The sequence below is a fragment of the Oryctolagus cuniculus genome, chromosome 1, assembly GCF_051225735.1.
Source record: "Oryctolagus cuniculus isolate XC-2025 breed Fujian yellow rabbit chromosome 1, ASM5122573v1, whole genome shotgun sequence".
Taxonomy (NCBI): Eukaryota; Metazoa; Chordata; class Mammalia; order Lagomorpha; family Leporidae; genus Oryctolagus; species Oryctolagus cuniculus.
Window position 1 is genome coordinate 198,745,495 of NC_142867.1, and position 26,586 is coordinate 198,772,080.

At 57.4% G+C, this 26,586-nt stretch overlaps 2 protein-coding genes and 1 long non-coding RNA gene across 5 annotated transcripts; 2 read left to right on the forward strand and 1 right to left on the reverse strand.

Moving 5' to 3' along the window:
• The first annotated feature begins 3,503 nt into the window (after window positions 1-3,503).
• On the forward strand, window positions 3,504-7,978 carry TESK1 (testis associated actin remodelling kinase 1). Of its 2 annotated transcripts, none has more exons than XM_002708006.6 (10): window positions 3,504-4,080; window positions 4,208-4,329; window positions 4,467-4,515; window positions 4,945-5,091; window positions 5,395-5,477; window positions 5,601-5,691; window positions 5,907-5,990; window positions 6,148-6,237; window positions 6,360-6,474; window positions 6,822-7,978. In XM_002708006.6, exons 1-10 carry the CDS (start codon window positions 3,862-3,864, stop codon window positions 7,703-7,705), a joined length of 1,884 nt encoding a protein of 627 aa, XP_002708052.1. In that variant the 5' UTR covers window positions 3,504-3,861; the 3' UTR covers window positions 7,706-7,978. The 2 variants fall into 2 exon arrangements, with proteins under 2 accessions (XP_002708052.1, XP_089156508.1); XM_089300382.1 differs by having other exon boundaries at window positions 3,520-4,080; window positions 5,907-6,004.
• CD72 (CD72 molecule) lies at window positions 7,898-14,095 on the reverse strand. 2 transcript variants are annotated; one of them, XM_008269670.5, is made up of 9 exons: window positions 13,876-14,095; window positions 13,685-13,786; window positions 13,102-13,173; window positions 12,651-12,746; window positions 12,007-12,342; window positions 10,033-10,184; window positions 9,343-9,446; window positions 8,512-8,689; window positions 7,898-8,268 (listed from the first exon to the last, which is right to left on the reverse strand). In XM_008269670.5, exons 1-8 carry the CDS (start codon window positions 13,952-13,954, stop codon window positions 8,545-8,547), a joined length of 1,086 nt encoding a protein of 361 aa, XP_008267892.1. In that variant the 5' UTR covers window positions 13,955-14,095; the 3' UTR covers window positions 7,898-8,268; window positions 8,512-8,544. The 2 variants fall into 2 exon arrangements, with proteins under 2 accessions (XP_008267892.1, XP_089156513.1); XM_089300387.1 differs by lacking the exon at window positions 12,651-12,746.
• Window positions 12,600-26,159, forward strand: LOC149128805 (uncharacterized). Its single transcript, XR_016210933.1, has 2 exons — window positions 12,600-12,694; window positions 25,616-26,159. It is a non-coding gene; the product is annotated as an uncharacterized LOC149128805 (long non-coding RNA).
• The last annotated feature ends 427 nt before the right edge of the window (window positions 26,160-26,586 follow it).

Genomic DNA, 26,586 nt, shown 5'->3' on the forward strand with positions numbered 1-26,586 from the left:
ACTCTGTCTTTCAAACAAGTAAATATTTTTAAATTAATAAGTAAATCTGATAAGTCTCTAACCACCAATGTACATGGAATATGGGAAACTGAGGAACATACTACATTGCACTAGGGTCTGAGCGTTTAGCCTAGTGGTTAAGGCACCTGTCGAGACAGCCCCATCTCCACTGGGGAATCGAGGCCAGAGTCTCAGCTCTGACGACTGATTCTAGCTTTCTGCTAATGCAAACTCTGGAAGGCAATGGTAATGGGTCCCTAACGCTCACATGGGACACCTGAATTGAGCTCCTGGCTTTGGCCTGGCCCAGCCCTACTGTTAGGGGCATCTGGGGAGTGAACCAGCAGATGGCAGCATTCATTCTTTCTCTCTCTCTCCCTCTCCCTCTGAAATAAATTTTAATTTTTAAAATAAATCACACCAGAAAAAGTTCAGAAAAATTCTGACTTTGAGAAACTCTATTGGACAAATGACTAGGTTTCTTGAAAGAGAGAGAGAGAGAGAGAGAGAGAGAGAGAAGGAAAGAAGGGAGGAATAGGAAGGGGGCAAAAAGGTAAAGGAGGGTTTTGTTTTGTTTTGTTTTGTTTTGTTTTAATTTTATTTGAGGGGCTGGCGCTGTGGCATAGTAGGTAAAGCCGCCACCTGCAGTGCCGGCATCCCATTTGGAAACCGGTTCAAGTCCTGGCTGCTCCACTTCCAATCCAGCTCTCTACCATGGCCTGGGAAAGCAGTAGAAGATGGCCCAAGTCCAGGCTGGCGCCATGGCTCACTTGGTTAATCCTCTGCCTGCAGTGCCGCCATCCCACATAGGTGCTGGGTTCTAGTCCCAGTTGCTCCTCTTCCAGTCCAGCTCTCTGCTGTCGCCCGGGAGGGCAGTGGAGGATGGCCCAAGTGCTTGGGTCCTGCACCTGTATGGGAAACCAGGAGGAAGCTCCTGGCTTCAGACCGGCACAGTGCCAGCCGTAGTGGCCATTTGGGGAGTGAACCAACAGAAGGAAGACCTTTCTGTCTCTCTCTCTCTCACTGTCTAACTCTATCAAGTAAATTTAAAAAAAGAAGAAGAAGATGGCCCAAGTCCTTGGGCCCCTGCACCCATGTGGGAGACCTGGAACAAACTCCCGGCTGCTGGCTACAAATCAGTCCAGTCCCAGACATTGCAGCCATTTGGGGAGTGAACCAGCGGATGGAAGACCTCTCTCTCTGTCTCTCCTTCTCACTACCTATAACTCTACCTCTCAAATAAATAAATAAAATCTTTTTAAAAGATAAAAATAAATTGCCCGGGGTGTTGAGCTTGTCCTCCCTAAGGCTGACTGACTCTGGACACCAGCAATCATCAGGATTTCCCATTTTACCTCCCATAGTAGTTGAACGTCTCCTCCTCCCCCTGTTCATCAACCCACTCCTTGTCCAGCCCTTCACCTCCGGTCACAGCCTCCTTCCTGCTGAGGATCCACACACAGTCACACAACCACCCAGTGATCTTTCTGGAACCGGCACCTGGGGGTCAGCGGTGTGGCCCAGTGAGTGAGTGGTACCCCATATCAGGGTACCAGCTCCAGTTCTGGCTACTCTGCTTCTGATGCAGCTTCCTGCTAATGGTCCTAGAAAGGAGAACTTGGGCTCCTGCCACTCAGGGAGACCTGGATGGAGTTCCCGGCTCCTGGCTTCCGCCTGGCCCACCCTTGGCTCTTGTGGCCATTGGGGGAGTGAACCAGGGGATGAAAGACCTCTGATGTCTCTCCCTCTGTCTCTCTCTGTCCCTCTGCCTTTCAGATGAATTAATAAACAAATAAATAACCTTTAAAAAATAAGTAAAATGCAACAGGCATCCAGCTGTTTGAATTACTATCACCAACTACAGCCATGCTGAAACTCGGGCAAAGGTGGGTCACGTTATTCCTAATGACTATTTAAGACGAGGCATTAATTCAAAGCAAAAGGAAAGAGATGCAGGTGTCAACGCTAATTCGCTGTGCCAGGCTGAGCCCAGGTGAGACACCCTCCCTTGTAGGGTGCACGCAGCAGCCTCTGGCCACCCGCGAGCCTGGCACACGTTTACCACTGAGGACCGCCTTGATTCTTTTCTCGTTAGCCCTGGACAACAGCACTTCTCGGCCCCAAGTCTCCTAAATGCGTGACAGGGCTCCGTTAGAAAGCCGCCACTCACGCGACACGGACTCTGCTCCTATCTGCTTTCTGTTCAGCTGACCACAGAAATAGATAAAATTCTTGACAGCTCAGCCTCGCCCGCTCACGCCTGTCTCAGCCAGTCTCAGCCCCCACTCCTGCAGCACCCTCATCCCGCCGCTAGGTGGCAGGCGGTCCGCCGACGCCCGAATCCGCTCTCTCCAGAGCCGACCGCCGGGACCCAGCGACACCACCCAACCCCGGAGATGATTGGCTATTTGCCGATGACCCGGGGGCGGAGCTAGCGGCAGAACCGGAAGCGCTGGGCAAGGCGAGCGCCCGGTGTCCCGAGACTGGGCGTGCGCACTCGGGACCCCCGCGCCGACTTCAGACCGGCTGCAGCGCCGCCTCCGGCCTGAGGGGGGCAGACCGGGTTCCTGCGTGACAGAGAGCGGAACCTGCGGGAGGGGGGTCACACGGCTCAGGGCTGGGCCACACGGAGGGGCGGAGTCACCTTGAGGGGAGGGGTCACAATGACTTGGGGAGTCACTCTGAGAGGTGAGGGTCTCACCGCGAGGGGAGAACACACAGAGGAGGGCGTGCGGCGCCGAGGGGTTCCACACGCCGATGGTGTCACGCGGAGGAAAGGTTCCCCCGAAGGGGAGGCGTCTCATCGAGGACGAGGGGGTCTCGCCGGGGAAGCGTTCTTTGAGGGGGCGGGACCCTGCGGAGGGGTGGGCTTTCGCGGAAGGCGGCGCTGTCCCCTCAGGTGGCGGCTCCTCTCTTAGAAGAAGAGAGGGTCATTTGCACAAAGAAATAAGAGGGCGGTCCCTGCTGGGTGGCCACGGGGCGGAGACACGCATCTGAACTTTGGGGACCGGGGGCGGGATGGAGTGAGGCGGAGTCGGGTGCGAGCCAGGGATGGGAAGGCGCCCCCCAGTCACGGGGCGTCACAACCGCCCGTGAAGATAGAAGGTGGCGGGAGGTCCAGAGCTTGGGGCGGGTGGAGGGGCAAAGGGACCTGCGGAACGGGCCGCAGGCCGGGAAGGCGGATCGCTTGCGGGGTCTGCGCTTCTGCCTTGGCTGGTCCGCGGAGCCCCGGAATCGAGCCGCCCCCTGAGCCCGGCCCTCCACGGACAGAGACCCGGGAGAGAGGAGAAAGGGTGCACAGGGCAGCTAAAAGGCATAGGAGCTTCGCGAACGCACAGGCGGCCCTTCCGTTATTCGCGCCCACGCCTGCGTTTCCGTGACCGCGCCGCGTCGGGGGTCGCGGGCCGCGGGCCGCGGGTCGCGGCGGGTGCGCACCTGAGGGGGCGTGGCCGCCGCCCGGAGGCCGGGCCTGAAGGAGTTAAGCGGAGCCGCGGCCCAGCCCCGCCCTCGGCAGGCCGCGGAGCCTGAGCCCCAGCGGCGGAGCCGAGCAGCCGCCGCCCGCCCGCCTCCGCCTGCGGGGAGCCCGCCCGCCGGCGCCCGGGAGCGCCGCCGCCGCCGCCGCCGCCCGGCCCAGGCCCAGGCCCTGCGCAGAGCGGAGCGGACGGAGTGGCGTCCACCCCGGCGCAGCCCCCGGCGCGGCGGGGGCGGGCCCAGGGTCGTCGGCGGATCTTCCATTCTCAAGGCGGGAGCGGGAGTCCCGGCGCCCCGGATCGGGCTGGGCCGGCGCCCATGGCGAGCGCGGCCTGCCCGGGCCCGGAGGACCCTGCCATGTGAGGCAAAGCCCGGGCTGGGGGCCCGGCCATGGCCGGCGAACGGCCCCCGCTGCGGGGCCCTGGGCCGGGGCCCGGAGAGGCGCCGGGGGAGGGGCCCCCGGGCCCGGGGGGCGCAGGCGGAGGCCCGGGCCGGGGCCGCCCCTCCTCCTACCGGGCTCTCCGCAGCGCAGTGTCCAGCCTGGCGCGGGTGGACGATTTCCACTGCGCCGAGAAGATCGGGGCCGGCTTCTTCTCTGAGGTCTACAAGGTAGGACCAGCCGAGAGGGCAGAGGGGCGGGACCGAGCCTTCGACGGGAGGCTGGAACGAGGGGCCCCGCAGCACGGGAGACAGGGCCCAGACACCGGCTGCCCGCCCCTGCCGCCCCCCCACCCAGGTTCGGCACCGACAGTCAGGGCAAGTGATGGTGCTGAAGATGAACAAGCTCCCCAGTAACCGGGGCAACACGCTCCGGGAGGTGCAGCTGATGAACCGGCTCCGGCACCCTAACATCCTAAGGTGACTGCCCCAGCCTCTTGCCGGCCAGTTTGGTGGGCGGGCCGGGGGGAACGGGACAGATCCCACGGGAAAAGTAGGAATGAGGAGGTGCCGGGTTCTTACAGCCTACCCTCCCGTCTTGCGTGGTCCCCTTGCAGGTTCATGGGAGTCTGTGTACACCAAGGGCAGCTGCACGCTCTCACGGAGGTGAGCAGCGGCCAGAAAGGCACTGAGGGGCCCGACAGATCGGCAAAGGAATCATGGGGGGGCGGGGGGCGGGGCCTTCCCTTCCCCAAACTTCCCTTTGGCCAAACCACATGTAAGAGGCCTCGGCTGGTCTCCTCCCGAAATCGCCCAGCACAGTGCTGTGCAATAGAATTTTCTACAGTGATGGGAATGCCCGATATCTAATTGTCTAAACATCTAATTCCGTGGCCAGTGTGGCTGAAGAACGGAATGTTCATTACATTTTAACTTGATAACCTGACCCTCAGTATTGCGCGGAGCCTGTGGCTACTGCACAGAACACAGACTCACCCTTCCGACATTTACCAGCTTCCTGAGTGTCCCCTGGGAGACCTAGAATCCAGAGCAAAGCCTTGACATCCGTTCCCTTTCTCCTCCCCTGTGCCCCAGTATATGAATGGGGGGACCCTGGAACAGCTGCTCAGCTCCCCCGAGCCCCTATCCTGGCGGGTCAGGCTCCGCCTGGCTCTGGACATTGCCCGAGGCTTGCGGTACCTGCATGCCAAGGGTGTGTTCCACCGAGACCTCACATCCAAGGTAGGCTGCCCGGGTGGGTGGAGGCACGAAGCGGGAGTGGAGACTACTAGGTCGTGACTGGCCCATGAATGTTGGAATGTGGACAGTGGGCAGAAATGGAGGCAAGGCACTGGGGAATAGCAGGGAACTGAGGTGAGGGCATTGTTTCAGGGGCTGAATTTGAGTGATGTTGCCATGTTGGGGGGGTGCACTGGAGAACGGGGAATCAAAGAGGGTTGCTAGAGTGGCAGGGCTTTGGGGTGTGCGTTGGGAGCCAGAAAGCAGAGGGTGATGGGTATGTGGGATGCTGTGTGTGTGTGTCAGAACTGTCTGGTCCGCCGGGAAGACCGAGGCTTCACGGCTGTTGTGGGTGACTTCGGGCTGGCTGAAAAGATCCCTGTGTACAGGTGAGGTGGATGCCCGGGTTCCCCTACGCCCTGGAGCACTTCCGGGGTGGGGGGTGCCCGCCTCATCCCCTGGTGCCTGGGAGGGTGCCTGAATGGGATGCTGCTGACCAGCGGCCCTTGCAGGGAGGGGGCAAGGAAGGAGCCGCTGGCTGTGGTGGGTTCCCCGTACTGGATGGCCCCAGAGGTGTTGCGAGGCGAGCTGTATGACGAGAAGGTAAGACACCGACCCCCCCCCCCGGTACTCTCCTGAGACCCCATCTCCACAGCACCCGCCAGAGTCAAAGGTCCCAGGACTCCCGCCCGCCCCTCACAGGCCCTCTTCTGCCACAGGACTGGCAGGATTCACTCCCCCACCAAATTTCGGCATAACAGAATTCTGAAACGGAAACTGCCCATCCCTCCCCCCAACATTACCATCTCCCACCCTAGGCCGACGTCTTCGCCTTCGGGATTGTCCTGTGCGAGCTCATTGCCCGAGTACCTGCGGACCCTGACTACTTACCCCGGACCGAGGTGAAGGCTTCTAGGTTGGAAAGGAAGGGGACCTCCTCATGGGCAGCTCATGACCAGGGAGGGTTCCCTGGAGGTTGGGGTCCTGCTCGGGGGGCAGTGTGGGAGTAGGAGGAAGACCCCGAGGGAGTCTGATGGGAGGCCTCCTCTGTCCCCACAGGACTTTGGCCTGGACGTGCCTGCTTTCCGCACGCTGGTGGGGGACGACTGCCCGCTGCCTTTCCTGCTCCTGGCCATCCACTGCTGCAGCGTAAGGGTCTCGCCCTGCTCCCTGAGCTGACCTGGCTGCCCCACGGGCCCCCAAGGGGAGGGGAGGAGAACTCGGGGACCCTCCAGAGCACGAGTGAAGCTACCCCTTTCTCTCCCCACCAGATGGAACCCAGCACCCGTGCTCCCTTCACCGAAATCACCCAGCACCTGGAGTGGATCCTGGAGCAGCTGCCTGAACCAGCCCCGCAGCCCAGGACTCCCCTGGCCTACAATCAGGGTAAGTGAGCATGACCTTGACCCAGATGAAACCCATTTGCCTCTCTCCTCCTCAGAACCCAGAGAATTACAGGGGGAAGCTCAGTGTATTTAGTAGTTGAGAAGGCGGGGAGTGGGGGTGGGGTGAGGGTGAGGGTGGGGGTGGGAGAGCATCTCGAGGAAGATGGCTTTCTCAAGTTAGAGCCTGAGGGGGCAGAGGAGGTAAGGGGGCTGGGGTGACACCCCCTTCCCAGAGCACCCCGCAGGGAACTCCTGAGCTCCAGTCCCACCAGCCTCGGAGGACAACCAGGCCCTGGAGGAACTCTGACCAAAGCCGAGAACAGTGATCTCAGACTTCTCTGTCCACAGGGTCTGTTCTAAGAGGGGGTCCCTCGGCCACGCTGCCCAGGCCGGACCCCCGGCTCTCCCGGAGCCGGTCAGACCTCTTCCTGCCCCCATCACCAGAATCGCCCCCCAACTGGGGGGACAGTCTGACGCGAGTGAACCCCTTCTCTCTACGGGAAGACCTCAGGGGTGGCAAGATCAAGCTCCTGGACACACCCAGCAAGCCGGTCACACCCCTGCCCCTTGTACCGCCATCACCGATGCCCTCCACCCAGCTGCCCTTGGTGAGCACGCCGGAGAACCTGGTCCAGCCAGGAACACCTGCCCGCCGCTGCCGCTCGCTGCCCTCGTCCCCTGAGCTTCCTCGACGTATGGAGACGGCACTGCCAGGTCCTGGCCCTCCCGCCATGGCCCCCTCAGCTGAAGAGAAGATGGAATGTGAGGGTAGCAGCCCTGAGCCAGAGCCTCCAGGACCAGCTCCCCGGCTGCCCCTGGCCGTGGCCACAGACAACTTCATCAGCACTTGCTCCGCCTCCCAGCCCTGGTCCCCTAGATCAGGACCTCCCCTTAACAACAACCCCCCGGCTGTGGTCGTGAACTCCCCGCAAGGCTGGGCTGGGGAGCCCTGGAACCGGGCTCAGCACAGCCTGCCCCGGGCAGCAGCCCTGGAGCGGACAGAACCCTCGCCACCCCCTTCAGCACCCCGGGAGCCCGACGAGGGGCTACCCTGTCCTGGATGCTGCCTCGGCCCCTTCAGCTTTGGCTTCTTGTCCATGTGCCCCCGCCCCACACCAGCTGTTGCCCGCTACCGCAACCTGAACTGTGAGGCAGGCAGCCTCCTCTGCCACCGAGGGCACCACGCCAAGCCACCCACACCCAGCCTGCAGCTGCCTGGGGCACGCTCTTAGCAGTGGGGCCTGTGGTCTCGGGACACCCTGTGAGGACAGAGTGCACTTGCTGGCCAGTGCCAGCCCCAGACGGGCTGACCGGCTCTTCTCCCCGTCTAGGGGAGCCTCAGCGTGGACTTGAGGGACGGAGCACTTTTCCTATCCGACCCCTGGGCTCGCCCTCCCATGGGGGTCACTGAACCAGACACAGCATTGCTGACACACAAGACTAACACGCGCGATTATTTAAGAATATTTCAATAAAACTGCCTGGCTGGCCCCGGGCTGCCCTTATCCCCTCGGCCCGTGCGCCCTCCTCCCCGCCCCCACTCCCATGCCGCCATGGGAGGTTCTTGGGGAGGCCAAAGTCCCTTCTCAAGGCTTCTTCACCCTGTTCCCAGGAATAGACGAGTTTCTGGGACAAGGTTTTAGGCAGCTGCTGGCTAGAGTGTCGTGTGGATCATGCCTTGGCTGGGCACTGCCCAGAGAGGAAGTACTTGGGGGGCAGGGTGGAGGCACTGAGGTTTGGCCCCGAAGTCCACAGGTTAGAGGTGAGGGTCACAGGCTCTCGTCAGCATGAATATCTGGAAGAGTACAGCATGCGTGAGCTCCGCCGTTGACTGTCATTGGGCCCCCGGCCAGCTCCCTGGACAGCCACCGCCCCAGCCTCCCTTCAACTCTAGGTCTTAACCTGCCCCTCTGCACTCCCAACCAAGCCGCAGCCCCGCCCACTGTGGCTATGGACAGGACCATCATGTCCAGGAAGAACGCTGCCCTCTGCCCTCCCCCCGGGCCCCACTCTTCAGTCCTCTACCCCTTGGACTCACCATGCCGCCACCCTGGCTCCACTCTCACCCAGATCAGGGCAAAGGGTGCTCCTCGTCTGGAAACCGGAAAGAGGCCACCTCACAGATGCAGGGAAGACGAGTCTTACAGTCCCGTGGCTCCAGAGTTTCCCATGACCAGGTTTTTAACGCGGCACATTTTGAGGTTTCAGTAACAAAACTAAAGGGTGGTGAAGTGAAAGTGAAAGACTGAATCCTCCCTTTCCTCCCCTGCCCTGCACAAAACCTAGCCCGAGTCCTAACTCCCTATGCCTCCTGACGCATGGCTCGGGGACACGTGTCTGGATTCTAACCTAAGAGGCTTTGGGGCCAGAGGAGGGAAACTTGCCCGAGATCTTAGGATGAAAACACCACGGGCTCCGCGAACACGAGAAGTGGCCACCTCGGGTCAGGGACTCTCGGGTTGATCCTTGGGGTTAACCTGCTTTCCTATTTCCCTGGGGCTGCTGTAGTGCCCCAAGTGGCCCTGACTGGTATAGCACAGATTCAGCTTGGGAAGTTAGAATGCTGGCACTTCCCAGCGGTCAAGCCCCGGCTGAACCTCAGCTTCTCCTTCTCAAAGAGGACGTCGATCCTGACCTAGAAATTATTCCAATTAATTGTTTTAAATGTGCCATACACTTCTACATACTAGGGATACAGTAGAGACTAAGACTGCCTTGAAAGGTTCTTACATAGAGGAAACAAATAGGCAATTACAGTATTAACTGATGAAAACGTTTTGGAATCAGAACCTAAGGAGGAGGTCTCATTATTGTGTCGTTATGAAGGGATTATAGAGTTGAAAGCATGCAAAAATCCTAACGAACTTACCCATTAAACACTGTACCGTCACTCCACCGCCAGCCATCATTAAAGCTGAGGCCAATCCAATACAAAGTATCCCATGACAACTGCAACCTTAAGTTGCTAAAAGCCTGAAGGGAGAGTGCACGAGAACACAGGGGTGTAGAGAGTGTGGCAGAAAATGGACACCGGAGGAGGGGGGCCTATGAGCTCTGGCAAGAGGCTGAGCCTGCCTTTGGCACTGGACAGCTCATCGGTGACTTGGCCCCGCGTTCTTCAAGGGTCACCCTTTAGATCACCTCCCAGCTGGGTAAGGATTTCTGCCGGCCTTGGGAGGGGAGGCATCCCCTGGGTTGTTGTGGTCCAGCCGGTCGCCACCATCCAGCCCGCCAGGTAACACACCTCTCGGCCCAAGGGACCACGAGGGTCAAAGACTGGTCATCAGCCTGGAGAGCTGCCCCGGGAGCTCAGATGCGAGGCTGAAGGAGAGAAAGCTGCTACACGGCGGCTCTCTGGCCGGTGCTAGCCGGCTGGGAGGGACCCCCTGGAGCGCTGTGCTGAGAAGAGGCTGCTGGCACCCAGTGCTGCAGAGTACCGCGATCAGCCACGTCTGCCACAGTCCAGGTGCCAGCGTGCTCTGCTGTGCTGACTTGGTGACACGTGTCCCTTTACCAACTAGCAGCCCTCCGGTCTGTGCGGAAGCGTGCGCTTACTTACTGAATAATAACTCCAAGGACGGTCTCTGTCTATGGCCAGGTCAGACGACAGAGATTTACAATATCTCTGACTTTCCTCCCAATCTCTCTCAGTGAATGAGATATGAAAGCATTTTCCCCGGATCAGTGTCCATCCCACCGGGCAGCAGGTGTCTAAAAATCAGGGAGAATGTGACAGCAGCAGCACCACCCAGCAATCTGGTCACTAACAGTATCCCCTCAGGGCTACTCCCCGCACCTACAGGCACTTCTGGTCCTTGACCCTGGCAGTCTTGCCCTGCCCCGCCGCCTCCACCCCCGGAAATGCCATGTCTATGTACTCTCACTAAAAGGTCTTAACACTCAACATCACTTATTTATGATCTGGGAGTTTTAATAGGACCGGTGTTTCCACCTCCAATTCCTGAACACTTGCAGTACACCTGAATTTTGTCTAATCTCACCTGGCACCCTTAACTATTCACTAGGCCCTCACTCATTCATTCATCTCTTTTGCTCCCTAAACATCCTCCACTGCACATTCAAAACTTTGCCATGTGAATCCCTTAACTGTGTGATTAACTAACTGGAATGACATATTCTAGACCCGGAAGGCATGGTCAGATTTTCATTTTTAAAGGATCTCTCTGGCTCTAATATGAAGAATGGACTGGGGAGAGTAGGGGTAATGGCTAGGAAAAGAATTCAAAAAGCTGTTACAGTTAGCCTTGCAAAAGGCCAGGATGGGCAAGGTTTCAATGGGATTATAGACTTGGTGGTGGGAAATGGAGGGCAGCCCCTCTAAGGAAGCAAGAAATGAGGGCGTCCGCTGAAAGCGAGAGGAAGGTGGTAGGGAAGAAGTTACTAGGGAAAGCAGGCTGACCATGCAGAGGTTGCCAGGCAGTGCTTGGAGCCTGGAGTCCCAGTGGCGCCAGGTGGAACGATTGCACAACCTGGCACACCTTGGTGCAGACCTGGGTAAAGTGGTCAACTGGGTTGAGCCAGAGTTGAGGTCTTGCAGGTCAAGTGCACCAGAAAGACCCTGGAACAAAGGAATGAGTAGCTGAGCCATGGGCTTGGGACCCAATATAGGTAGAGAGGGAGGTGAAGACAGGCGACAGCTGGTGGGAAGAGCGGAAGTAGGGGATCAGCAGGTGGGAGGCCTCAATGAGGTGGAGGGAGTGTGGGGAAGGGCTGGAGGAGCGGGCGGCTGTTATGGGAATAGAAGTCTGCAACTGCCCTTTCGACAGAGCAGCAGTTTGGGACGCTATGGGAAGGGGTGGCAGCACTGGCACGGGACTGGGGGCACAGAGGATAAGGAGACCAAGGGAACAGGAGCCGGAGGTACGTGCACAGAGTCTTCCTGCCCCTCAGATAATAGAGCCTAACCCTAACCATCTCCAGCCCCATTGGCCCCGGCGCCTTGCACAGAACCTCAGCCTGCTTCGGCCTGGCCTTTCCCCTGTCGTGTGTCCGTTCAAAGCGGATGGGCACAGCTGGAGAAAGTCCCTAACCCTCGCACTCACCCATCTCACTGCGGGTGCCACCCACCCATGAACTCCAGCTGCCCTGCCCCTCCAGGCAGCAGGAATGCCTCACCTCCGAGGGGCTCTCGATGGAGCAAAAATCAGTTAAAGCTATGGACCCTGTCTTCTGAAAAAACGTACAACCAACTTCACACCTGAACTCAGGGGGCTGCGGATCCTTGCTGCAGCTGCCAGCCAGCTGACCCCTGAGTTTGCCAGGCTGCCCTGGACGATGATTGGCACTGCTGGCTGCACCCTGCTCTCCCCGCAAGGATCTGCCCTGGAGCTCAGGGGTCCCCCTCAATCCAGGACGCAGCTTGATCCTTCTCCCTGTTGGCCGAGGCTAAAGCTCTTGTCAGCCACTGCCCCTCTCCTGAACAGCTCGCTGGCTCCTGAGAGCTGCCAGGCTCCCGCCCCCGGTGTCCCCTCCCAGCCAGCCCCTCCGCATCCCCTCTCCCCAGGGCAGATACCTCGTGATGGGCACGTGAAGAAGGGCTTCAGCGTGGCCTGAACGTGGCTCAACCTCTGCTGCAGGGCGCTCCTCTGTGCCACCTCGCTCTGCAAGGTCTCCTGTGTCTTTTCCTTGTCCGACTGGCAGCCCTGTAACCGCTCCTCGGCAGCCTGGTGGACCCTCTGCTCTGCCTGGAGGGCTTCCTGACTCTGGGCCAGCTCTCTCTTGGAGCCCTGCAGGTCCATTTCGCTCTGCCCCAGCTGGATTGTCCTGAGGTGGAGCTGCTGCAGAAGGCTGCTGTTAGTGGCTTCCAGAACCCCGTCCATCTGCCGGAGCTGCTGAGACACCTGCACATCTGGACGGCCACAGAGAGGGGTTTGGAGGGCCTCCGCTTCAGCCACGCTCTGGAGCCCCGACACTGCAGCAGTGGCCCCATTTCCACATTTTGCAACCTCACCCCCCGCCACGAGCTGACATGTAAGATCTGACTGTCGAAAGCTTCAGGATGGAGGAATTGGCAGTTAGGGAGGGGCAGCAGCAGCCAGACGGGAAGCCGAGGCCGGGCAGGGACTGCAAGTTCTGCTGAGGAAGGGAATCTTTGCGGGGGCAGGAGGGGACAAAGTGGTTTGGGTTAAGGGAGAAACCAGGGTCAGCCATACTCACATCGCACGCCCAGGGAGATGGCAGCCACCCCCAACAGCAGGCAGGTGAGGAGCAGGCCCAGCTGGAGGTACTGTGAGCAGGCTGCCCGGCCTTGGCCTTCAGGGACAGTGGGAAGAAAGCTGAGGGGCTGGGGTGGGGGACAACCTGGGGAAAGCATTCCTAGGAGGACCCCGCAGGGGTGAGGGGGAGGGCATGGCCGGCTTCCTTAGGCGTGGGGATGTTTTGGAGGTGAAGAGGGAGAATGTTCCAGAATAAGGCCTGGGGGGTGTTACTGGCAAGGCGGGTTGAGGGGCACTGCCCTGCCTGGTAGGAGGGGAGCTGATCTCAGAGGAGAGGGGGCAAAGGCGGGGAGGTGCGGAAATGGGGTGTCAGCTGGGGCCGCACCGGGAATGCTCATCCCCGGGCAAGGCACCACCCTCCCTCCCCGGGGCTGCTGCGGGACGATACCCACCAGCGAGCGTCCGCCCGGCAGCTGGTGACGCTGCGCCGCTCCTGGAGGCGGTTGGCGGCTCCGCCTGGCCGTCTGGGGAAGGGAGCGTCAGTGGCTGCCCCGCAGCCTCCCGCCGCCGAGACCCCAGCGCTCCCGCTGTTGCCCTCTGCCTGCAGCTGCTCTGGGACGCCCTCTCAGCTCCCGGGACTCCTCGTGACCGCAGGGACTCCCTCTGCTCCTTGCCTGATCCTCTCTCCGGGGGACCCCATCATCGCCCTCCTGGGTCTCCCTCTAGCATTTCCTCAGGGTGGGGAGGGGCTTTTCCACTGGCTCCAGCCTGGATCACTCTCACCTCTCCACCACCCCCTTTCCCTCCCGTGGTCCCCGTTTTCCGTTGGAGCTCAGCCCCCCTTGCAGCTGCCACCTCCCTCCTCCAGCCCCAGCCTGCCCGCTGCCCTTCCGCTTGGCTTTGGGACAGCCCTCACACGAGGCCCCAGTTGCCCTCCCCTTCCCAGCCAGGGTGCTGTCCTCTGGAGACCACCGTGGACTCCCCAGCTCAGGACATGGCCCCCACAGACACACGAATCCCCTGTGCTCGCTATACCTGCCTGGTCCCCTGTTGCAGAGGGAGCCAAGGTCTGGGGCCCCCCCAGGCCTGGGGGCACCTGCACGTTCTCGTAGGTGAGTTCTCCATCCTCATCGGACTCTGGCAGTGGAGAGGAGAGAGTAAAAGGAGGAGGGTGGGAGTGGGGATGGGGGCGGGCAGGTCGTGAAGGAGGATGGGACCGCCCTTACCCTGTCCCGGGAGGGAGACGCTCTTCCTCAAGGGAGCCTTCACAAACCGCAGCTCTGCGTAGGTGATGGCCTCCGCCATGGTGCCCAGCACCTGGCCTCCACCCGGCTCCCCTCTCCGCCGCCGACTTGAGCCCCTCTTGCTCTTCTGCCCTTAGACCCTGCTCACTCCTCGGCTCTGAGTTCCCCCTGTGGCGGGGCGCAGCTCAGCACTTGCCCCTGTGACTTGCCGTCACAAAAGAGGAAGGTATGAATGAGTCAGTGAAGCAGAGGCATCCTTGGGCCTGGCCAGAGAGGGGCCAGAGAGGGTGCTGAGGGCCAGGGCACGGGGCAGGGGCAGGGGGCCTGGCGCTGCGTCCTGCCAGCACTCCCCCTTTGTGTTCTTGAGAGCCACTTTGGCAGTGCTGGGCTCTGAGGCTCCTCCCTGAGTGGCCCACCCTCCCCTCCTGACCACCGCTGTCCCCAGGGGCTTGCCCATGTACATGTAGTTGCTGCTCTTTGGGTTCCAACCCGCCCTACATGATCACCCCAATTATTGCTCCAGCGTGAGGCTCCATCCTCCCCCATCCAAGTGGGGGGTCCTGCTCTGGAACCCGGCTCTTCAGCATCCTGGGGTTCCCATAAAGGGATCCTGATCTGGCAGCTCCTCAAATGGGGCTCACGTCCCCCTGCCGTCGGCTTGGGGGCTCTCAGGACTGACAAGTGAGGTTCCCACACACAGGTTCTCACTCCAGAGCCGTTCTGGGGAGCTGGCCCCTGTGCTAGCATCTCTGGCTGATTTCACCTGTGACTGTCAGCCCTTTCTGCTTCCTGTCTCCCAGCAGCTCCTGTGTCCTTGCCTCTGAGGCCAGGGAGCAGGTGCATGGGGGGTTAACAGGGCCAAAGCTCCCAAGACAGGTGAGGCCAAGAGATGACGCAGACCCAGACGCTGAGTGTGCATACTCTGAGCCACCAAGACTTTCACATTTTCTTGGTCTTACTTTCCTAGAAAAGTTCTCCCTTGAAAAAGCCCTAAGTCTGCCCTCTTTGTACTCAGCCCTGCGAGAAAAGAGGCGTTTGTGAGGGAGTCCCTGAGGCCTGCGAGGCCCTCATGGGTGGTGAGGGCCCGGCTGATGGAGAAGAGAGGGAGACTTGGCAAGGGGAGAAGGGCCCGCGGGCAGAAAGCACTCCCGAACATTGGGCTTGCAAGATGTGACCCCTCACAGGGACTCCCACGGGGCCTACATCGGGGATGGCACTGGAAACCAGGGCCAGCAGGGAGGCAAGAAAAACCCACTGCCGTGTGGGTGACACCTGCCCCCTCAAAAACCCGTCTGGCAGCTGGGGAGGAAAAAGGAAGGGGGAAAAAGTCCTCGCTACAGGCTGACAGTTCGTGTGGTTGGTGGTGTGTGGCGGACCCTGCACTGGGCCCTGGAGCTTGCCCGAAGCTTGCTCAGCTGCCCCAGAGAAAAGTGGCCGTGCAGGCAGGAGCGCACACTTGTCACCTCCGGGATGGGACTGAGGAGAGGCCGGCGATGCGTATGTGCGGGTGTGTGTGCATGTGAACAACACACGCATGCCCCGGGTGTGCACAGGCGAGGCGGGGGTGGATGTCAGAAGCCGCCCAGAGGGTTCTGTGGGCTGTGGGGTACCTGTCATCACTGGTGTCTTTTACCAGGGCAGACACTGACAGGCCATTTTCAAAGAAGCCACCAAAGGTCATGGCAACAACTGCTACAATGTTTCCTTTTTGCGGCTCACCCCTGAGGTGTTTCTGCAGCTGCTAACGGTCTCTGCTTGACTAAAGTTTCCAGCAGCCCTGGCCCCTCCCCCCGGAGGCCTGGGAGGGTCAGTGTAGTGTGTGTGGGGTGATTCCCCAGGGGCCTCAGAGGCCATGACAGCAGCTGGGGGCAGAGTGGGTGGGGACAGTGTATCTGCGGGGGCGGTACGCGGGTACGTGTGGGCAGCCAGGGAGTCCATCCATCGCAGGAAGCTTTGCAGGTATTCCAAAAGCTGGAGATAATGTCCCAGTGTTCATAACCAGTACACAAATGAACATGACCCAGTGCCAATTAAAGTACCAAAACCAAGCTTGCAGTATGCGCCCAACAAAAGATGGGCGGGGGGGTGGGGAATGCGCACAGCAGCTGGGCGGCTGCTTGGGATGCACTGGGACACCTGCCGCCCCTATCAGTAGAGTGCCTTGTTGGAGACCCAGCTTCTCCACTTCCAACCTGGCCTTTCGCTAATGCATGCCCTGGGAGACGGCAGGCGATGGCGATGGCGATGGCAATGACGGTGGTATAAGACCTTGGGTCCCTGCCATGCACTTAGGAGATCTGTATCAAGTTCCAGGCTCCTGGCTTCAAGCCCAGCCCAGGCAGTTGCAGACATTTGGGAAGTGAACCAGCAATGGAAGATTTCTCTCTCTCTCTTTCTCTCTCCCTCTCTCTCTCTTCCTCTTTTTCTCTCTTTCTCCTTCTCTCTCTCCCTCTCTCCTGCCTTTCAAATAAAGTTGAAAGACATAAGTAATTAAAAAAAAAAAATAAGTGAGCAAGTGGCCTAACTCAACTTTCAAGAGGCTTATGGGGGCCAGTGCTATGGTGCAGTGGGTTAACGCCCTGGCCTGAAGTGCTGGCATCCCATATGGGCGTCGGTTCTAGTCCTGGCTGCTCCTCTTTCAATCCAGCTCTCTGCTATGGCCTGGGAAAGCAGTAGAGGATGGCCCAAGTCCTTGGGCCTCTGCACCCATGTGGGAGACCTGGAAGAAGCTCCTGGTTCCTGGCTTTGGATCAGCGCAGCTCCGGCCATTGCAGCTATCTGGGGAGTGAACCAACGGATAGAAGACCTCTCTCTCTCTCTCTCTGCTTCTCCTCTCTGTATAACTCTGACTTTCAAATAAATAAATAAATCTTAAAAAAAAAAAAAACGAGGCTTATGAAGAATGTGCCCAAATGGCCTGGGGTGAGCTCAATCGCCCACCCACAAGGTCTTGGATATCTTTTTTTTTTTTTTTTTTTTTTGACAGGCAGAGTGGACAGTGAGAGAGAGAGACAGAGGGAAAGGTCTTCCTTTTTTCCGTTGCTTCACCCCTCAATGGCACACCGCACTGATCCGAAGCCAGGAGCCAGGTGCTTCTCCTGGTCTCCCATGCGGTGCAGGGCCCAAGCACTTGGGCCATCCTCCGCTGCACTCCCGGGCCACAGCAGAGAGCTGGACTGGAAGAGGAGCAACCAGGACAGAATCGGTGCCCCGACCGGGACTAGAACCCGGGGTGCCGGCGCCGCAGGCGGAGGATTAGCCTATTGAGCCACAGCACCAGCCGGTCTTGGATATCTTAACCAGGCTTGGTCTGTATTTCTCGCCTCTTTAGCCCTGTTGGTGATGGATGCCTAGCTCTTCTTGACATACAGCTTGTCTTAAATCGTTTGAGAACTGAAGTTTGTTCAGCTTAGTCAGACTGAAGCAGCCTGAATGCGCTGCGTCCACGCTCCTGGTTGGTTAGAGGGTGCACGCATACTCTTGCAGGTGGGGACGTGCGCTGAGTCAGGTTTAAACAAGGCAGATCTATGTGTGGTTGTCAATCACGACAGGAATCAGGACCGATACAGTGCTGGCTATTGATTAAGGAAGCACATCCCAGTCCCGCCCTGGTTTTTATATTCATGCAGGGAGAGGCAAACAATTGGGTTGTTAACCATTCTGACTAGAAGGTCATTAATAAGTTTTCCGCTAGGGGCTGGCACTGTGGCGTAGTGGGTTAAGCTGCTGCCTGCAGTGCCGGCATCCCATATGGGCACCAGGTTGAGTCCCGGCTGCTCCACTTCTGAATCCAGCTCCCTGCTAATGGCCTAGGGAAGCAGTGGACGATGGCCCGAGTGCTTGGGCCCCTGCACCCATGCGGAAGCCCCAATGAAATTCCTGGCTTCTGCCTGGCCCAGTCCTGGCTGTTGTGGCCACTTGGAAAGTGAGCCAGAGGATGGAAGATCTCCCTCTCTGTCTGTATAACTGTGCCTTTCAAATAAATAAATATTTACAAAATAATAATTTTTCCTCTAATGGCTCTAAGACAGAAATCCCAATGACATGGGCATCCCAATGAGCATCTTGGCTGCTGAGCGAAAACTGGCCTCCAAAGCTTCCTCCTCCCAGATCCTGTTGAAAAGTCGCGTTCGCTGGGGGCCTGAGCGCAGGACATCGCCACAGCCTGGGCAGGATGCCACGGACTCGGGCCTCTGCAATCGCCATTGCACTCCGAGGCGCGCAGTCTTGCTATTCCCTCATGAATAGCGTCTGAGGGGGGATCCCCGCCTCTCCCCAGGTGTGTCACCACAGCCTTTGCAATACTGACGTTCACGGTCCCTTTGGCAGCTGGGCACCACGAGTCAGGGTGCCTGTGACTGGGGGCTGCCCCACTGCTGCCCAAGGGTCGGATCCCTGGCCGGCTTTTAGGAGCTGGGGAGCAGTGCTTATCCAGGCCCATGACATCAGCGCCTGAGGTTATGATGGACAAACACCAGAGCCTGCTTCTTGCCGTCTCCTGGGAATGCATTGTTAAGGTAGACCAGAGCAGCGCCCGAGAGCAAGGGCCTCTGGGAAGAACTCACAGCGTGGGAAGGGGCGCCTCTGGATCAACTTGAAGAAAGTCCAAGAAGTCACCTGAGATTCTGAAAGCCTGGTACCGCAACCCAGTGGCCTCCAGAAGACGCCCCCCCCCCCCCGCCTTGTCTACCGACAGGATGCAGTGGACAGAATAATGGCTTCCCCAAAGCGTTCATCTCCTGATCCCTGGGCGCCCGTGAACAGTGCACTTCGCGTGTGTGGCTGTGCCTCGGCGGAGGCTCTCCATGTGGGGGAATCGTCCTGTTTTATCCTCATCCGCCCAACTGATCACACGTCTCCCAGCCTTGGGAAGAAAGCGATGCCATGAGGAAAGGCGGGTCGGAGAGGCGCCAGGTGAGAAAGACTCGCACCGAGGTGCTTGCTCTGAAGGTGGAGAAAGGACCAGGAGCCAAGGGGTCCAGGCAGCCCCTGGAAGCTGGAAGAGGCCAGGAAACGGACTTCCCTGTGCCTCTGGAAAAGGAAGCAGCTCTGTGGACACCTTGATGTTAGGGCAGAGAGGCCTGCGTTGGAATTCTGAGCCCCAGGTCCACGAGAGAATAACTTTCAAATGTGGAAGGCACCGAGTTCGTGGCAATTTGTTTGGGCAGTGATAAATATGCTTCCTGAGCGGCGGAGGAAGCGTGATATGATAGGAAGATGGTGAGCCCGTAGATAAAGGCCCGTCTAGCCACTCCATGTGACTTGAGAGAAGTCACAGTTTCCCATCTGCAAAATACAAGATAGCCTAGACCTCAATGGAGGGTGTGATTGCTGGAGACACAGGACGTGCAGACTTTACCAGAAGCCTCTGTAAAGTCTGTCTCAGTGGCTTCAGAGGCGGGAGAGAGCAGCACAGCGTCCCGACCCGCAGCTCTTCAGCCAAAGCCAGGGAGAGCGGAGCTCGAGCGGCCGTGACTGGCCCCGGGCCTTCCCTGGGTCCTGTCTTGAGTGGTGCCACTTCTGAGTCTTCATAGGTGCTGATGGCATCAAGCTGAAAAGGCCAGTGGGCACGAGAAAGGCAACTCGAGATTCAAACATTGTAGCAGGGCAAAATGGCAGCTCCGGCTGCAGAATGAAATGTCACAGAGAGAAACGATACGGGCTCTCAGGTATTGAGCAATGACATGTTGAGCTCAGAAAAGTTCATTCTTGTAAGCATAACATGGAAGGAGTCCTGGCTTAAGAAGAGTCGAGTGCAGGACTTTCAGGGGAGAGGCAGGTAGCAGGCACGGCACACTCAAGGGACCCTAGCGAGTCAGACCCGCCTGTTTACAAACTCGGAACTTACAGCTCGCTGGGCTATCGGCTCATGCTGAACGGCGGGTTTGTGACAAAGGCTGCCCCACAGAACAGAGCTCCCTTAGCAAACAAGTCAAACCCCGTGCCAGTCACGCCCAAGGCCCCTTTCAGGGGAGGGCACACCCTTGCTGTTGAGCCTGATCGTGTTTAGTGGCCCGTCCCTCAGCTCCTCTGAGAGCAGGTGACTAAAATAAACAAGTGAGGGGCAGGCGTTGTGGCACAGCAGGCCACCCCCAGAGACACGGCCCGAATCCCGAATCTGAGGGCCTGGGTTCAAGACCTGCCTCCACTGCACACCCTGGAAAGAAACAAGCTCAAGTAGCTAGGCCCCTGCCACCCAAGTGGGACACTCAGAGGGAGTCCCTGACTCCTGGCTTTGGCCTGGTCTGGCACCAGCTGTTGTGGGCATTTCCTGCCCCCGTTTTTATTGCTCTGCCTTTCAAATGAATACGTAGAAAGCAAGCAGCTGCTTCCAGGCTAGCCAGTCCACAGGTGAGCCAGTGACCTGGAAATCAGGGCACATGTGAGTTCATCAAACGCTCGCTCTCAAGAGTCTAAGTGGGAAACGTGGACCTGAAAGTGAAAGGGCGCTCAGAGAGCCTGGGTGGAGCACAGGACACAGAGGGCAGTCCTCCCCGCCCAGCACCTGTGCCTGCTGTCCCCGGACCTGTCCACCACAGCTGGAAGAGGACGCTGTCACCAGGGCTCAGCCTGTCAGAAGCGAAGGGCTGGGATCCCCACCAGGTGGGCAGTCTGCCCCGGCGGCTGGACAGGCCGAAGTGACCAGAAGGGGTGCTGGGGAGGAACCTAAGTTGCCGTTGCAGCCTTGGAACCAACCCCAGCCCTGGGGATTTCAGCTTGTTCCACAGACGCTCCTGTTACATGCAGATTCTGACTTCTCTTCCTCTTTCTCCTTCTTTTTAAAGAAATGATGACCTGAGGGGCCGGCGTTGTGGTACAGGGTTTATTCACCGTGTGCCATGCTAGCATCCCGTTTGAATGCCGTTTCCTGTCCCAGCTGCTCCTCTTCCAATTCAGCTCCCTGTTAATGCACTTGGTAAAGCAATGGAGGATGGCCCAAGTCCTTGGGCCCCTGCCACCCATGTGGGAGACCTGGATGGAGTTCCAGTCTCCTGGCTTCAGCCTGGCCCAGCCCCAGCCACCATCTGGGAAGTGAACCAATTAATAGAAAACTCTCTCTCTCTCTCTCTAAGAAAAAAAGAAAGGAAGGAAAGAAAGGAAAGAAAAACCACAATGACCTAAGAATCAGTGGCAGCAGCAGCACCTAATGTAGACAGGACATGGGTGTGAGCAGTGCACAGCAGGCACTGTCCCACCTCAGCCCGGGGGTCACCTGCAGGCCCGGGGGTCACCTGCAGGCCCGGGGGTCATCTGCAGGCCCGCAGGTCTTTGCCTACAGCTTTTCTCTGCTGAGCAGGTGGGCAAAAGCTGTGCCCCCACACACAGCAGCCCAGAAGTGCTGGGACATCGGTGTCTCCCAGAAAGCAGCCGTCACACTGCACCCGGTCCTGAGAGTGGGGAAGGAACTGGGAGGCAGGTGTCCTCTGCCGGCTCCCAGAGCTCCCCGAGGCTTTTCAGCCCAGCTGTCCACCAGGAAGACGAAGCAAAACCTCATCTTCACTTGAATTGCACATCTCTCTCTCTCTTTTTAAGATTTATTTTATTTATTTGAAAGTCAGAATTAGAAAGAGAGAGGGAAAGACAGAGAGAGACAGAGAGAGAGAGAGAGATCTTCCATCTGCTGGTTCACTCCCTAAATGGCTGCAACAGCCAGAGTTAGGCCGATCTGAAGCCAGGAGCCAGGAGCTTCTTCCAGGTCTCCCACATGCGTGCAGGGGCCCAGGCATTTGGGCCATCTTCTGCTGCTTTCCAGGTGCATTAGCAGGGAGCTGTATTGGAAGAGGAGCAGCCAGGACACAAACTGGTGCCTTTATGGGGTGCTAGCATTGCAGGCAGAGGCTTAACTTGCTAAGCCACAGCGCCGGCCCCAAATTGTACATCTTGATTGACAGTGCCACTGAACACGTTTTTCTGTTTCTAGCCAGTTGGAGTTACACTTCTATTGAGGTGAGAATCTTTCGCATGTACTGTTTTCTCCCTCTAGAACTTTATTTTGAAATCTATTTTATTTTAAGCCTAAAAGAAAATTAAAAGCATAGTACAGGGACTGGCACCATGGTGCAGCAGGTTAAGCCATATCTGGGCACTGGTTCAAGTTTTGGCTTCTGATCCAGATTCTGCCACTGCACCTGGGAAGGCAGTGGATGATGGCTCAAGTATGTCATCTGTGGGGGAGACCCAGCTGGTGTTTCTGGATCTTGGGTTTGGCCTGGCCCGGCTTTGGCCTGGCCCATCCTTGGCTGTTGCAGCCATTTGGGGAGTGAAACAGTAGATGGAAGATCTCTCTCCTTGTCATTTTGTCTTTCAAATAAATAAATCAATCTTTAAAAAAAAGAAAGTATAATACAGTGAGCAACTTATGTTTTTTATCTGAAATTCCATTCAAGACTCAAGTGCAAATGCACTTGTATATAGGAGAGAATTCAAAAAGTTCATGGAAAATGGAATAAAAAGATGTTTGTTTTGATACAAAAAAGTTTTTTAATTAATTAATTTCTTTATTTTGTAAGGCAGAGAGATGGAGAGAAACAGTTTCCGTCTTTTGGCCCACTGCTGAAGTGCGTGGGATAACCAGTGCTAGGCCGCACGGAAGAAGACAGGAGCTAGGAACTCAGTCCAGGTCTCCTATGTGAGTGTCTGGGACCCAACGCCTCGAGCTGTCACCCGCTGCCTCCCAGTGTGCACCTTGGCAGGAAGCTGGACTCAGCAGTGGAACCGGGGCTCGAACTCAGGTTCCCTGATAAGGGGTGCAGGGATCCCAGTTGGCTGCTTAACCACCAGGCCAAATATCCATCTGGTGCAAGAATTTTTAAAATCTATGCATGAGAGGGGCTTCAAGAAGCTTATGGGAAATGTGTATGATGCATGAATTTCAAAATTTTGTGCCCCAGGGCTGGCGCCGTGGTGCAGCAGGTTAAGCTGCCATCTGTAGAGCTGGCACTCCATACAGGCACGGATTCAAGTCCTGGACGCTCCACTTCCGATCCAGCTCCCTGCTTCTGCACCTGGGAAAGCAGCAGAAGATGTGCCCAAGTGCTTGGGCCCCTGCACACATGCAGAGGCAGAGAGAAGAGAGGTCTTTCATCTGCTGGTTCACTCCCCAGATGGCCACAATGGCTGGGACTTTGCTGATCCGAAGCCAAGAACCAGGAGCTTCTTCTGGGTCTCCCAGCGGGTGCAGGGGCCCAAGCACTTGAGCCATCTTCTACTGCTTTCCCAGGCCATAGCAGAGAGCTGGATCAGAAAAGGAGCAGCCGGGACTTGAACCGGCGCTCATACGGGATGCCGGCACTGCAGGCGGCCTCTTTACCTGTATTGCCACAGTGCTGGTCCCAGGTTTAAATAATTTCTAACATTGTTGTTAGTTCTTTTTCTTTTCTCTGTGCTGGACTGAATGAATTACTATTCATTCCACTTTTCCCCTTGCCCCCTGTCGTTCTGTTAATGGTTACCATCCCTGTCTGCTCTCACACCCACAGGAGTTCTCCCGCACATGACAATTCATAGCAGCTACTCCCACAACATTGTAATTATCTTCTACATGCTCCCCAGGTCAGTGACACGGGATCTTTAAATTGCTTTCACTGCTCTTCCTGCTGCCCTTTTGTTCTCCCCACCCACCGCGGTCCAGACTTCTGGAACATTCTTCGGGTCCCCTTATCCCTGGAGTTTCCCTGAGGTAATTCAGTCCTTACACGGGTCCCACCTGTTCCAAGGGGCCTTGTTCAGCCTTCATCGTACTGCCATGATTCCATATTGACATAAATGCGTAGGTTAGGGCCCGCGGCTCCCTGCTGCCGTCCTTCCTCTTCCCCCGTCCGGAAGTTGCGCTCTCATTCCTGCGTTGTCTCACTGGAGTCTTCTCTCAAAACCATTTCTCAGATGAGGTACTCAGGAACTTCTGCTAATCTGCAAATATCTGTCTTTCCTCCTTGGCTGGGTCCAGGTCTTAGGCCTTTTCATTAACCCACATTCAATTGTGTTATTCTTTCGTTAAGGGGAAAAAAAAGATGCATTTATTTGAAAGGCCGGGGGTGGGGGATCGATCTTCCATTCACGGGTTTGCTCCCTGAATGGCCACAACAGCTGGGTCCTGACTCCACCGGGGTCTCCCACATAGGTGGCGGGGCCCAAGCACTTGGACCATCCTCCTGCCTCCCCCACCCCCACCCCGGTGCACTAGCAGGGAGCCGGATCAGAAGCTGAGTAGAACCGGCGCTCAGGTACGGCTGCCGGCTGCCGGTGTGACAAGCAGAGAGCTTCACCCAGTGCGCCACAACACCGGCCCGGCCCGGAGTTCGTCATCTTTGACTTCTAGGGTTGCAGATGAGAAGAAAGAATTTGCTTTCTGCCTGAAAATCCGTTGGAGGCCTTATACCCTTAGGGTTTCAGAATTTTTGCCTGCATCTGACTACGGGGCGGGGCGGGGCGTTTTCTTCCTAGCAGACGGGTCAGGAAGTTAGGTGATTCTTCAGCGGAGACCGCTCATCTATTACTTACCTGTGACCTCGGCTCCTCCTGTTCCTTTCTCTCCTGGAACCCACAGCATTTGCAGGTGGAGTCTCTTGGGTCTGTTCCAGTCTCCCGTCTTTCACCGCATGATTTGCATCTCTATTTTGAGATTTTTTTTTTCTATTTCCTTTTCCAGGCCTGTTGTGGGGTTTCAGCTGTGACTGGCCTCTGTTTTGACTGCTCTATGGAAATGTTTATTTCTAATGTCACCTTTCCGAGTTCAAGGAAATCCCTTGCGATTGAGCTTCACGCTGGGCCCCTCCTGGCCCTCCTGCAGTCAGGAGCGCACCTGTCCTCTGCTTTGCCTGCATTCTTCCGCCTCGAGGCTGAGAAAGCCGACCCACCGCTAGGTTTTGGGGAGTTATCGATCGATCGTCCTTGGGAGGCAGGCTATTTCTGGGCCTTGCGTTCTTTCTGGAGGTCCTTGCTCTCGGCTGAAGCTGTTTTCCAGAACTGGTCTGCAGGGAATTCTCTCTGCCAGGAGCCCTGCAGAGCCACGTCACCCCCAGCCTATAGCTGGGGGGTGGGCAGAGGGGGTGTGAAAAGCAGCCCCAAATCCGGTATTGCCTCTCCCCAGAGTCTTGTCTTTGCAGGAGTCTGTGTTGCTGACAAATCCAAAGAGAATCACGCAAAGGCCACGAGCCGTGGTTGCCTCTGGGAACTGTGGCTGGGAGTATGAATGAGGTGGGGGAGTCTTTAACCTCTTCCCCACTCCGTGCTAGGATGTTTCAACCTCAGCACTGATAGCTTTAGGGGCAAGAAAGTTGGTATGAGATCAGCTGACCTGCACACTGCTGGCCTCGTCCCACCAGGCCCTCCTCCGCTGTTCCAGACATGCCCCCAAGTGTCCCTGGGAGGCAAAGTCACCGGATTGCAAACCACTGCTGTATGCCCTCTGTCTCTGGTTTTTGCTGCATGCACACAATATTTCTGGTCACCAAACATTTCCCTGAAGTCATAAGACAGAGGAAGAAACATTAAGCTCCTGTGAGGAAGCAGGAAAATGAAGAGAGCAGACACCAAAGGACAGGGAAGCAAGTTAGCAAAAATGGAGGCACAGAAATACAAGGAGGGGAGAAAGCGAGTGTCTGAGAAGTCTGAAGACCCGGACACTCCTGTCCCGGAGGCCCCAGCACCCACCGGGAGATGCCCCGCCCACCGCCCACCACCAGCCACCAAAACTACACTCACTTCTCTTTCTTTCTTTCAGCTTGAGTAGCAGAGAGAGCGAGCGTGTGCTCCCATCTAATTCAGCACCCTAATGGAGCCAGTGTCACCCGTCTGGTGGAAGGAACCCAACTACTGTGGGAACCAGAGGTGGGACTTGAACCCAGGGACTCCAGGTTCTCTAGTATCATGCACTAGAGAGACTCTAGTGCTCTGACGCAGCAAATAAAGCTGCCACCCACAGTGCCCGCATCCCTTATGGGCACCAGTTTGAGTCCCGGCTGCTCCACTTCCGATCCAGCTCTCTGCTATGGCCTGGGAAAGCAGTAGAAGATGGCCCAAGTCCTTGGGCCCCTGCACCCATGTGGGAGACCCGGAAGAAGCTCCTGGCTCCTGGCTTCAGATCAGTGCAGCTCTGGCCGTTGGAGCCAATTGGGGAGTGAACCAGTGGATGGAAGACCTCTGTCTCTCTCAAATAAATAAATAAATCTTTAAAAAAAAAAAAAGAAGAGGATAGGTAAACAATCTACAGAGGACATACATGTGATGTAGAAGCTAAAATATGAATTAAAAACAAAAGAGGAAACGAGCAGTAAGCGAAGATCTTCAGCGTCTTTAGCTGCCCCCATCAGCCGGTCTTTCCCCACAGAATTAGTCAGAACCCGAGCGGCAGGAGGCAGAAAGAGAATTTATTAGCTTACGTAACTGAAACTTGCAGAAAGCAGATCTAGCTTTGGGCATGGCTGGATCCAGGCTTCAGATGAAGTCATTAAGACTTGGTCTCCCTCCACCTCCCAGCTCTGTTCCCTTCCTGTAGCCAAAACCAGCTTGGAATTTAAACCCATCTCGACAGGCCGGCAGGGCAAGGCTCAGGGCCTCGGGGAATGGCCTCAGAGGTCCCTCCCAACCGTGAAAACATCCTCGCCATTGAACCTTTGTCTCCAAGACCCTTCCTCGGGGTCTCCCATTTGCAGTTACTGATTTTCATTTTAGGTTTCTCTCTGTCCTCCCAAG